Source organism: Mustelus asterias, unplaced genomic scaffold, assembly GCF_964213995.1.
Source record: "Mustelus asterias unplaced genomic scaffold, sMusAst1.hap1.1 HAP1_SCAFFOLD_2395, whole genome shotgun sequence".
Taxonomy (NCBI): Eukaryota; Metazoa; Chordata; class Chondrichthyes; order Carcharhiniformes; family Triakidae; genus Mustelus; species Mustelus asterias.
In genome coordinates this window covers 45,335-57,084 of record NW_027592340.1, presented here as the reverse complement: position 1 = coordinate 57,084, position 11,750 = coordinate 45,335, and the positions used below count along the sequence as shown (strand labels likewise).

The 11,750-nt window shown below is 50.8% G+C and overlaps 1 protein-coding gene across 1 annotated transcript in view; it reads right to left on the bottom strand.

The window, feature by feature from the left end:
* Positions 1-5,520: 5,520 nt before the first annotated feature.
* Positions 5,521-11,750, bottom strand: part of LOC144489648 (dynein regulatory complex protein 11-like) — a gene marked incomplete at both ends in the record, with an annotated part of 51,268 nt that continues 45,038 nt past the window's right edge. The window contains one exon of the mRNA XM_078207504.1: positions 5,521-5,605. Coding sequence (XP_078063630.1) covers positions 5,521-5,605 — 85 coding nt within the window. The remainder of the gene's footprint in view (positions 5,606-11,750) is intronic.

Below are 11,750 nucleotides of genomic sequence, written 5' to 3'. Positions count from 1 at the left end.
GGGTGAGGGGGAGGAGGGCGGGGTGAGGGGGAGGAGGGCGGGGTGAGGGGGAGGAGGGCGGGGTGAGGGGGAGGAGGGCGGGGTGAGGGGGAGGAGGGTGGGGTGAGGGGGAGGAGGGCAGGGTGAGTGGGAGGAGGGAGGGGTGAGGGGGGAAGGGCAGGGGGAGGGGGAGGAGGGCGGGGTGAGGGGGAGGAGGGCGGGGTGAGGGGGAGGAGTGAGGGGGAGGGGGAGGAGGGCGGGGGAGGGGGAGGGGAGGGCACAGGAAGGGTGGGAGAGGGTGGGAGGTGTGGTGGGAGAGGAGGAAGGAGGGGACACTGTGAAAAGGGAGGGTGGGGCTGGTACTTCCATAGAACCATAGAACATTACAGCTCAGAAACAGGCCTTTTGGCCCTTCATGTCTGTGCCGAACCATTTTATGCCTAGTCCCACTGACCTGCACTTGGACCATATCCCTCCACATCCCTCTCATCCATGAACCCGTCCAAGTTTTTCTTAAATGTTAAAAGTGACCCCGCATTTACCACTTTATCCGGCAGCTCATTCCACACTCCCACCACTCTCTGCGTGAAGAAGCCCCCCCTAATGTTCCCTTTAAACTTTTCTCCTTTCACCCTTAACCCATGCCCTCTGGTTTTTTTCTCCCCGAGCCTCAGCGGAAAAAGCCTGCTTGCATTCACTCTATCTATACCCATCAAAATCTTATACACCTCTATCAAATCTCCCCTCAACTTCTACGCTCCAGGGAATAAAGTCCCAACCTATTCAATCTCTCTCTGTAACTCAGCTTCTCAAGTCCCGGCAACATCCTTGTGAACCTTCTCTGCACTCTTTCAACCTTATTTACATCCTTCCTGTAACTAGGTGACCAAAACTGTACACAATACTCTAAATTCGGCCTCACCAATGCCTTATATAACCTTACCATAACACTCCAACTTTTATACTCGATACTCCGATTTATAAAGGCCAATGTACCAAAGGCTCTCTTTACAACCTGTGACGTCACTTTTAGGGAATTCTGTACCTGTATTCCCAGATCCCTCTGTTCAACTGCACTCTTCAGAGTCCTACCATTTACCCTGTACGTTCTTCTTTGGTTTGTCCTTCCAAAGTGCAATATCTCACACTTGTCTGCGTTAAATTCCATTTGCCATTTTTCAGCCCATTTTTCTAGCTGGTCCAAATCCCTCTGCAAGCTTTGAAAACCTTCCTCACTGTCCACTACACCTCCAATCTTTGTATCATCAGCAAACTTGCTGATCCAATTTACCACATTATCATCCAGATCATTGATATAGATGACAAACAACAATGGACCCAACACCGATCCCTGCGGCACACCACTAGTCACAGGCCTCCACTCAGAGAAGCAATCCTCCACAACCACTCTCTGGCTTCTTCCATTGGGCCACCGTCTAATCCAATTCACTACCTCCCCATGTATACCTAGCGACTGAACCTTCCTAACTAACCTCCCATGAGGGACCTTGTCAAAGGCCTTGCTGAAATCCAGGTAGACAACATCCACCGCCTTCCCTTCATCCACTTTCCTGGTAACCTCCTCGAAAAACTCTAATAGATTGGTCAAACATGACCTACCACGCACAAAGCCATGTTGACTCTCCCTAATAAGTCCCTGTCGATCCAAATATTTATGGATCCTATCCCTTATCACACCTTCCAATAACTTGCCCACCACCGACGTCAAACTTACTGGCCTATAAATCCCTGGATTTCTTTTGGAACCTTTTTTAAACAACGGAACAACATGAGCCACCCTCCAATCATCCGGCACCTCCCCGTGAATACTGACATTTTAAATATGTCTGCCAGGGCCCCTGCAAGTTCAACACTAGCTTCCCTCAAGGTCCGTGGGAATACCCTGTCCAGTCCTGGGGATTTATCCACTTTGATTTGCCTCAAGACAGCGAGCACCTCCTCCCCTTTAATCTGTAAAGGTTCCATGACCTCCCTACCTGTTTGCCCTATTTCCGTAGACTCCATGCCCATTTCCTCAGTAAATACAGATGCAAAAAAACCATTTAGTATCTCCCCCATCTCTTTTGGTTCCATACACAGTCTACCAGTCTGGTCTTCAAGAGGACCAATTTTATCCCTCACTATCCTTTTGCTCCTAACATACCTATAGAAGCTCTTTGGATTTTCCTTCACTCTGTCTGCCAAAGCAACCTCATGTCTTCTTTTAGCCCTCCTGATTTCCCTCTTAAGTAGCTTCTTGCACTTTTTATACTCCTCGAGCATCTGATCTGTTCCTTGCTGCCTGTACATTTCATACAACTCTCTCTTCCTCTTAATCAGTGTTACAATCTCCCTCGAGAACCAAGGTTCCTTATTCCGATTTACTTTGCCTTTAATCCTGACAGGAACATACAAACTCTGCACTCTCAAAATTCCTCCTTTGAAGGCCTCCCACTTTCCATTTACATCCTTACCAGAGAACAGCCTGTGCCAATCCACACTTCCCAGATCCCTTCTCATTTCATCAAATTTGGCCTTTTTCCAGTTCAGAACTTCAACCCGAGGACCAGATCTATCCTTATCCATGATCAGGTTGAAACTAATGGCATTATGATCACTGGATCCAAAGTGTTCCCTCACACTCACATCCATCACCTGCCCTAACTCATTTCCCAATAGGAGATCCAATATCGCATCCTCTCTCGTTGGCACCTCTATATACTGATGTAGAAAATTCTCCTGAACACATTTTACAAACTCTACCCCGTCTAAACCTTTAACAGTATGCGAGTCTGAATCTATATGTGGAAAATTAAAATCCCCTACTATCACAACTTTGTGTTTCTTGCAGTTGTCAGCGATCTCTCCGCTGATTTGCTCCTCCAATTCTCGCTGACTATTGGGTGGTCTATAATACAACCCCATTAATGTGGTCATACCTTTCCTGTTTCTCAGCTCCCTAATCTATCCTGCCTGAGTACCGCTGTAACATTTTCCCTGACCAACAATGCCACCCCCCCACCTTTTATCCCTCTGCCTCTATCCCGCCTGAAACATCGGAACCCTGGAACATTGAGCTGCCAGTCCTGCCCCTCCTGTAGCCAAGTTTCACTAATGGCTATAATGTCATATTTCCACGTGTCTATCCACGCCTTCAGCTCATCTGCCTTCCCCACAGTACGCCTGGCATTGAAATCGACACACCTCAAAAGATTATTTCCACCACACTCTACCCTTCCATTTGTGATTTTGCTTGAACTAACCTGTCTTTTTACCCCTGCTCCACTATCTGCTCTGGCACTCTGGTTCCCACCCCCCTGCAAATCCACTTTGCTCCCTCAGGGGGCAGCCGCTGCGGGGGCTGTCTGTCTGCGGGGGCTGTCTGTCTGCGGGGGCTGTCTGTCTGCGGGAGTAGTCTGTCTGCGGGGGCTGTTCGCGGGGGTTATCTGCAGGGGCTGTCTGCAGGGGCTGTCTGCGGGGGCTGTCTGTCTGCGGGGGCTGTCTGTCTGCGGGAGTTGTCTGTCTGCGGGGGCTGTTCGCGGGGGTTATCTGCAGCGGCTGTCTGCAGGGGCTGTCTGCGGGGGCAGCTGCTGCGGGGGCTGACTGCAGGAGGTGTCTGCGGGAGGTGTCTGCGGGAGGTGTCTGCGGGAGGTGTCTGCGGGGGCTGTCTGCGGGGGCTGTCTGCGGGGGCTGTCTGTCTACGGGTGCTGTCTGCGGGAGCTGTCTGTCTGTTCGCAGGGGTTGTCTGCGGGAGGTGTCTGAGAGGGGTGTCTGCAGAAGCTGTCTGTCTGCAGGGGTTGTCTGCAGGGGTTGTCTGCGGGAGGTGTCTGCGGGAGGTGTCTGCGGGAGCTCTCTGTCTGCGGGGGTGTCTACGGGGGCTGTCTGTCTACGGGGGTTGTCTACGGGGGTTGTCTGCGGGGGCTGTCTGCGGGGGTTGTCTGCGGGGGCTGTTTGCGGGAGTTGTCTGTGGGAGGCGTCTGCGGGAGGCGTCTGCGGGAGGCGTCTGCGGGAGGCGTCTGCGGGCGGCTGTCTGCGGGGACTGTCTGGGGGGGCTGTCTGCGGGGGCTATTTGCGGGAGGTGGCTGCGGGGCTAGCTGCAGGGGCTGTCTGCGGGGACTGTCTGCAGGGACTGTCTGCGAAGGCTGTCTGTCTGCAGGGGCTGTCTGCGGGAGGTGTCTGCAGGGGCTGTCTGCAGGAGGTGTCTGCAGGAGGTGTCTGTGGGAGGTGGCTGCAGGGGTGTCTGCGAGAGCTGTCTGGCCGTGGGGGCTGTCTGTGGGGGCTCTCTGCGGGAGCTCTCTGCGGCGGCTGTCTGCGGGGGCTGTCTGCGGGAGGTGTCTGCGGGGGTTGTCTGCGGGGGGCTGTCTGCGGGGGGCTGTCTGCGGGGTTGACTGCGGGAGGTGACTGCAGGAGGTGTCTGTCTGCAGGAGATGTCTGCGGGAGGTGTCTGTCTGCAGGGGCTGTCTGCGGGGGCTGTCTGCAGGGGCTGTGTGCGGGAGCTGTGTGCGGGAGGTGTCTGCGGGAGGTGTCTGCGGGAGGTGTCTGCGGGAGGTGTCTGCGGGAGCTGTGTGCGGGAGGTGTCTGCGGGAGGTGTCTGCGGGAGGTGTCTGCGGGAGGTGTCTGCGGGAGGTGTCTACGGGAGCTGTCTACGGGAGCTGTCTGCGGGGCCTGTCTGTGGGGACTGTCTGCGGGGACTGTCTGTGGGGACTGTCTGCGGGGACTGTCTGTGGGGACTGTCTGCGGGGACTGTCTGCGGGGACTGTCTGTGGGGACTGTCTGTGGGGACTGTCTGTGGGGACTGTCTGCGGGGACTGTCTGTGGAACGGTTCCCCTGTCAGTGGAAAGACTCTGGCTGTGGTGATGTGGAGAGTGTCGGCAGCGCATCCTGTCCAAAGCTCGGCGCCATACTAACCCCATCCCGAACCCGGGATTTAAACCCCACCCGCACTGAGGCTCCAGCTTAAAGCAAAAGGCCGTCTAGACAATTTCCACCCCCCCCCACCCCCCCCCCCCCCCCCCGCCTAAAATCCCAGCCAATCACTGGCTAATCCATTTCAATTGGCTTCTGACTGTTGTGAGTGAGCTCCCAACTCTTGCCCAGACACTGGGATAGCAGGCAAGGGAGCAATGGATAGCGGGGCGCCCAGAGGAGGGAGGGAGAGAGAGAGGGAGGGAGGGGATAGGGGGAGGGAGAGGGGACAGAGGGAGGGAGGGACAGAGGGAGGGAGGCAGCTGAGTTGTAGAGAGCATGACTCAGCTCAGTTAAATGATGGGACTATTTCTTTTCTCTATTTGGTAACGGGATGTGTGTGTCGCTGGCGAGAGCAGCATTAACTGCCCATCCCTAATTGCCCCTTGAGAAGGTGGTGGTGAGCTGCCTTCCTGAACCGTTCATGTGGTGTAGGTACACCCACAGTGCTGTTAGGGAGGGAGTTCCCGGATTTCTCACTGTCCTTGGTTGAGAGATTTATTTTAGATTTCAATGATTAAAACTCTCTCGGACACAAAGCTATTCTAGAAACTTCTCAGAAAGCAAAGTTCTACCTGATCTGGAGTTTTCTCAGCGAAGATGACATCGGAACCTCCTTGCTCAGCACTGGGATAATCAGGGAACTTTCCAGAAGTATTGCTGCGGACAAAACAGACACAGCGTGAAAAGCTGAGGGAGAGATCCCCCGATCCTAAACCCTGGTTAGAACAGGGACAGGAATGGGTGTTGGAAGTTCCGGGGTATAGCTATTTCAGTAAGAGTAGGGAAGGTGGTAAAAGAGGTGGAGGAGTAGCATTATTGATCAAGGATAGTTTAACGGCTGCAGAAAGGCAGTTCGAGGGGGATCTGCCTACTGAGGTAATATGGGCTGAAGTTAGAAATAGGAAAGGAGCGGTCACGTTGTTAGGAGTTTTCTATAGGCCCCCAAATAGTAATAGAGACGTGGAGGAAGAAATTGCAAAGCAGATTATGGATAGGTGTGGAGGTCACATGGTAGTTGTCATGGGTGACTTTAACTTTCCAAATATTGATTGGAACCTTTATCGGTCGAATAGTTTGGATGGGGCAGTTTTTGTGCAGTGTGTGCAGGAGGGTTTCCTGACACAATATGTGGATAGGCCGACAAGAGGTGGGGCCACATTGGACTTGGTACTGGGTAATGAACCGGGCCAAGTGTCAGATTTGGTTGTGGGAGAGCAATTTGGAGATAGTGACCACAATTCGGTGTCTTTCATTATTGCAATGGAGAGGGATAGGGCCGTACGGCAGGGCAAGGTTTATAATTGGGGGGAGGGGTAATTATGATGTGATTAGGCAAGAATTAGGGAGCATAAGATGGGAACTGAAACTGTCAGGGAAAGGCACAAATGAAAAGTGGAGCTTGTTCAAGGAACAAATACTGGATGTCCTTGATAGGTATGTTCCTGTCAGGCAGGGAGGAAATGGCCGAGTGAGGGAACCATGGTTCAGAAAAGAAGTTGAATGTCTTGTCAAGAGGAAAAAGGAAGCATATGTAAGGATGAGAAAACAAGGTTCAGTTGGGTCACTTGAGGGGTACAAGGTAGCAAGGAATGAGCTAAAAAAAAGGGCTTAGGAGAGCTAAGAGGGGGCATGAGAAGTCCTTGGCGGGTCGGATCAAGGAAAACGTCAAGGCTTTTTACTCTTATGTGAGAAATAAAAGAATGACCAGGGTGAGGTTAGGGCCGGTCAAGGACAGGAGTGGGAACTTGTGCATGGAGTCAGAAGAGATAGGAGAGGCGATGAATGAATACTTTTCTTCAGTGTTCACCAAGGAGAGGGGCCATGTTTTTGAGGATGAGTGTGTGATACAGGCTGATAGGCTGGAGGAGGTAGATGTTCTGAGGGAAGATGTATTAGCAATTTTGAAAAACCTGAGGGTCAATAAGTCCCCTGGGCCAGATGGGATATATCCTAGGATTCTTTGGGAGGCAAGGGATGAGATTGCAGAGCCTTTGGCTTTGATCTTTGGGTCCTCACTGTCCACGGGGATAGTAAGAAGTTTAACAATACCAGGTTAAAGTCCAGCAGGTTTATTTGGTAGCAAAAGCCACACAAGCTTTCGGAGCCTTAAGCCCCTTCTTCAGGTGAGTGGGAAATCTGTTCACAAACAGGGCAAATAAAGACACAAACTCAATTTACAGAATAATGGTTGGAATGCGAATACTTACAGTGAATCAAGTCTTTAAGATACAAACAATGTGAGTGGAGAGAGCATTAAGACATTAAGACCTGTGGGTCAGTAAATTTGCTGATGACACCAAGATTGGTGGAGTAGTGGATGAGGCGGAGGGCTGTTGTAGGCTGCAAAGAGACATAGATAGGATGCAGAGCTGGGCCGAAAAATGGCAGATGGAGTTTACCCTGATAAGTGCAAGGTGACTCATTTTGGTAGGACAAATTTGAATGCGGATTACAGGGTCAACGGCAGGGTTCTGAGGAATGTGGAGGAACAGAGAGATCTTGGGGTTCATATCCACAGATCTCTGAAGGTTGCCACTCAAGTGGATAGAGCCATGAAGAAGGCCTATAGTGTGTTAGCGTTTATTAACAGGGGGTTTGAGTTTATGAGCCGTGGGGTTATGCTGCAACTGTTCAGGACCTTGGTGAGACCACATTTGGAATATTGTGTGCAGTTCTGGTCACCTCACTATAAGAAGGATGTGGAAGCATTGGAGAGAGTGCAGAGGAGATTTACCAGGATGCTGCCTGGTTTGGAGGATAGGTCTTATGAGGAAAGGTTGAGGGAGCTAGGGCTTTTCTCTTTAGAGCGGAGGAGGTTGAGAGGCGACTTAATAGAGGTTTATAAGATGATGAGCCGGATAGATAGAGTGGACGTTCAGAGACTATTTCCTCGGGTGGATGTAGCTGTTACTGGGGGGCATAACTATAAGGTTCATGGTGGGAGATATAGGAGGGATGTATGAGTTAGGTTCTTTACTCAGAGAGTGGTTGGGGTGTGGAATGGACTGCCTGCTGTGATAGTGGAGTCGGACACTTTAGGAACTTTCAAGCATAAGAACATAAGAAATAGGAGCAGGAGTAGGCCATCTGGCCCTTCGAGCCTGCCCCGCCATTCAACAAGATCATGGCTGATCTGAAGCGAATCATGGCTGATCTGAAGCGGGTTCCACTTACCCGCCTGATCCCCATATCCCCTAATTCCCTTATCGATCAGAAAACTATCTACCCGTGATTTAAACATATTCAACGAGGTAGCCTCCACCACTTCAATGGGCAGAGAATTCCAGAGATTCACTACCCTCTGAGAGAAGAAGTTCCCCCTCAACTCTGTTCTGAACCGGCCCCCCCTTATTTTCAGGCTGTGCCCTCTAGTTCTGGTTTCCCTTCTAAGTGGAAAGAATCTCTCCACCTCTACCCGATCCAGCCCCTTCATTATCTTATATGTCTCTATAAGATCACCCCTCATCCTTCTAAACTCCAACGAGTACAGACCCAATCTGTTTAATCTCTCCTCATAATCAACACCCCTCATCTCTGGTATCAACCTGGTGAACCTTCTCTGCACTCCCTCCAAGGCCAATATATCCTTTCGCAAATAAGGGGACCAAAACTGCACTCAGTACTCCAGTTGCGGCCTCACCAGTGCCTTGTACAGTTGCAGCAAGACCTCCCTGCTTTTATATTTTATCCCCCTCGCGATAAAGGCCAACATTCCATTCGCCTTCTTGATCACCTGCTGCACCTGCAGACTGAGTTTTTGCGATTCGTGCACAAGGACCCCCAGGTCCCTCTGCACAGTCGCACGATGTAATTTTTCTCCATTTAAATAATACTCCAATTTACTATTATTTCTTCCAAAGTGGATAACCTCACATTTGCTAACGTTATATTCCATCTGCCAGATCCTCGCCCACTCGCTCAGCCTATCCAAATCTCTCTGCAGACTTTCCGCGTCCTCCACGCAATTCGCTTTCCCACTCACCTTCGTGTCATCAGCAAACTTGAATACCCTACATTCAGTCCCCTCCTCCAGATCATCTATGTAAATGGTAAACAATTGAGGCCCCAGCACCGATCCCTGCGGCACGCCACTGGTCACCAACTGCCAACCAGAAAAGCACCCATTTATCCCAATTCTCTGCTTCCTGTTAGATAGCCAATCCCCAATCCACGCCAACACCTTACCCCTAACTCCGTGTACCCCAATCTTCTGCAGCAACCTTTTGTGAGGCACCTTATCGAACGCCTTCTGGAAATCTAAAAACACCACATCCACCGGTTCCCCTCTGTCAACCACACTAGTGACATCTTCATAAAAGTCCAGTAGATTCGTCAAACACGACTTTCCCTTCATGAATCCATGCTGCATCTGCTTGATCGAACCATTCTTTTTCAGGTGCTCTGTTATTTCCTCTTTAATAATGGACTCCAGCATCTTCCCAACTACGGACGTTAAGCTAACCGGCCTGTAGTTACCCGCCTTTTGTCTACTTCCTTTTTTAAACAGCGGCGTAACAGTAGCTGTTTTCCAGTCAGCCGGCACTACCCCAGAGTCCAGCGAATTTTAGAACATAGAACATAGAAAGCCACAGCACAAACAGGCCCTTCGGCCCACAAGTTGCGCCGATCACATCCCCACCTCTAGGCCTATCTATAGCCCTCAATCCCATTAAATCCCATGTACTCATCCAGAAGTCTCTTAAAAGACCCCAACGAGTTTGCCTCCACCACCACCGACGTCAGCCGATTCCACTCACCCACCACCATCTGAGTGAAAAACTTACCCCTGACATCTCCTCTGTACCTACCCCCCAGCACCTTAAACCTGTGTCCTCTCGTAGCAACCATTTCAGCCCTTGGAAATAGCCTCTGAAAGTCTACCCTATCCAGACCTCTCAACATCTTGTAAACCTCTATCAGGTCACCTCTCATCCTTCGTCTCTCCAGGGAGAAGAGACCAAGCTCCCTCAACCTATCCTCATAAGGCATGCCCCCCAATCCAGGCAACATCCTTGTAAATCTCCTCTGCACCCTTTCAATGGCTTCAACATCTTTCCTGTAATGAGGTGACCAGAACTGCACGCAGTACTCCAAGTGGGGTCTAACCAGGGTCCTATAAAGCTGCAGCATTATCTCCCGACTCCTAAACTCAATCCCTCGATTAATGAAGGCCAGTACGCCGTACGCCTTCTTGACCGCATCCTCCACCTGCGAGGCCGATTTAAGAGTCCTATGGACCCGGACCCCAAGGTCCTTCTGATCCTCTACACTGCTAAGAATGGTACCCTTCATATTATACTGCTGCTTCATCCCATTGGATCTGCCAAAATGGATCACCACACACTTATACGGGTTGAAGTCCATCTGCCACTTCTCCGCCCAGTCTTGCATTCTATCTATGTCTCGCTGCAACTTCTGACATCCCTCCAAACTATCCACAACACCACCTACCTTGGTGTCGTCAGCAAACTTACCAACCCATCCCTCCACTTCCTCATCCAGGTCATTTATGAAAATGACAAACAGCAAGGGTCCCAGAACAGATCCCTGGGGCACTCCACTGGTCACTGACCTCCATGCAGAGAAAGACCCCTCCACAGCCACTCTCTGCCTTCTGCAGGCAAGCCAGTTCTGGATCCACAAGGCAACAGCCCCTTGGATCCCATGCCCTCTCACTTTCTCAAGAAGTCTTGCATGGGGGACCTTATCGAACGCCTTGCTGAAGTCCATATAGACCACATCCACCGCTCTTCCTTCGTCAATGTGTTTGGTCACATTTTCAAAGAACTCAACCAGGCTCGTAAGGCACGACCGGCCCTTGACAAAGCCGTGCTGACTACTTTTGATCATACTAAACTTCTCTAGATGATCATAAATCCTGTCTCTCAGGATCCTCTCCATCAACTTACCAACCACTGAGGTTAGACTCACCGGTCGGTAATTTCCCGGGCTGTCCCTGTTCCCTTTCTTGAATATAGGGACCACATCTGCAATCCTCCAATCCTCCGGAACCTCTCCCGTCTCCATCGACGATGCAAAGATCATCGCCAAAGGCTCCGCAATCTCCTCCCTCGCCTCCCACAGTAACCTGGGGTACATCCCATCCGGTCCCGGCGACTTACCAACCTTGATGCCATTCAATAGTTCCAACACATCCTCTTTCTTTATGTCCACATGCTCGATCCTTTCTGTCCACCGCAAACCAGCAGTACAACCACCCAGATCCCTTTCCACCGTGAATACCGAGGTAAAGTATTCATTAAGCAGCTCCGCCATTTCTAACGGTTCCGCACAAACTTTTCCCCCTTCACCTTTTAAGGGTCCTATGCCTTCACATCTCATCCTTTTACTCTTGACATATTTGTAGAAAGCCTTGGGATTCTCCTTAATCTTACCCGCCAAGGCCTTCTCATGACCCCTTCTCGCTCTCCTAATTTCCTTCTTAAGCTCCTTCCTACATCCCGTATACTCCTCTAAATCCTTAACACCTCCTAGCTCTCTGAACCTTCTGTACGCCTCTCTTTTCTTATTCACCAGGTTCATCACAACCTTCGTGCACCACGGTTCCCGTACCCTACCAACACCCCCCTGTCTCATCGGAACGTTGTCATGCAGAGCTCCAGACAAACATTCCTTGAAAATCCTCCACTTTCCTTCGGTACTTTTCCCCAAGAATGCCTCCTTCCAATTTACCCGTCTAATTTCCTCCCTGATGACACTGTATTTCCCTTTACTCCAGAGAAACACTTTCCTAGCCTGCCTGATCCTATCTCTTTCCAATGCTATCGTGAAGGAGATAGAA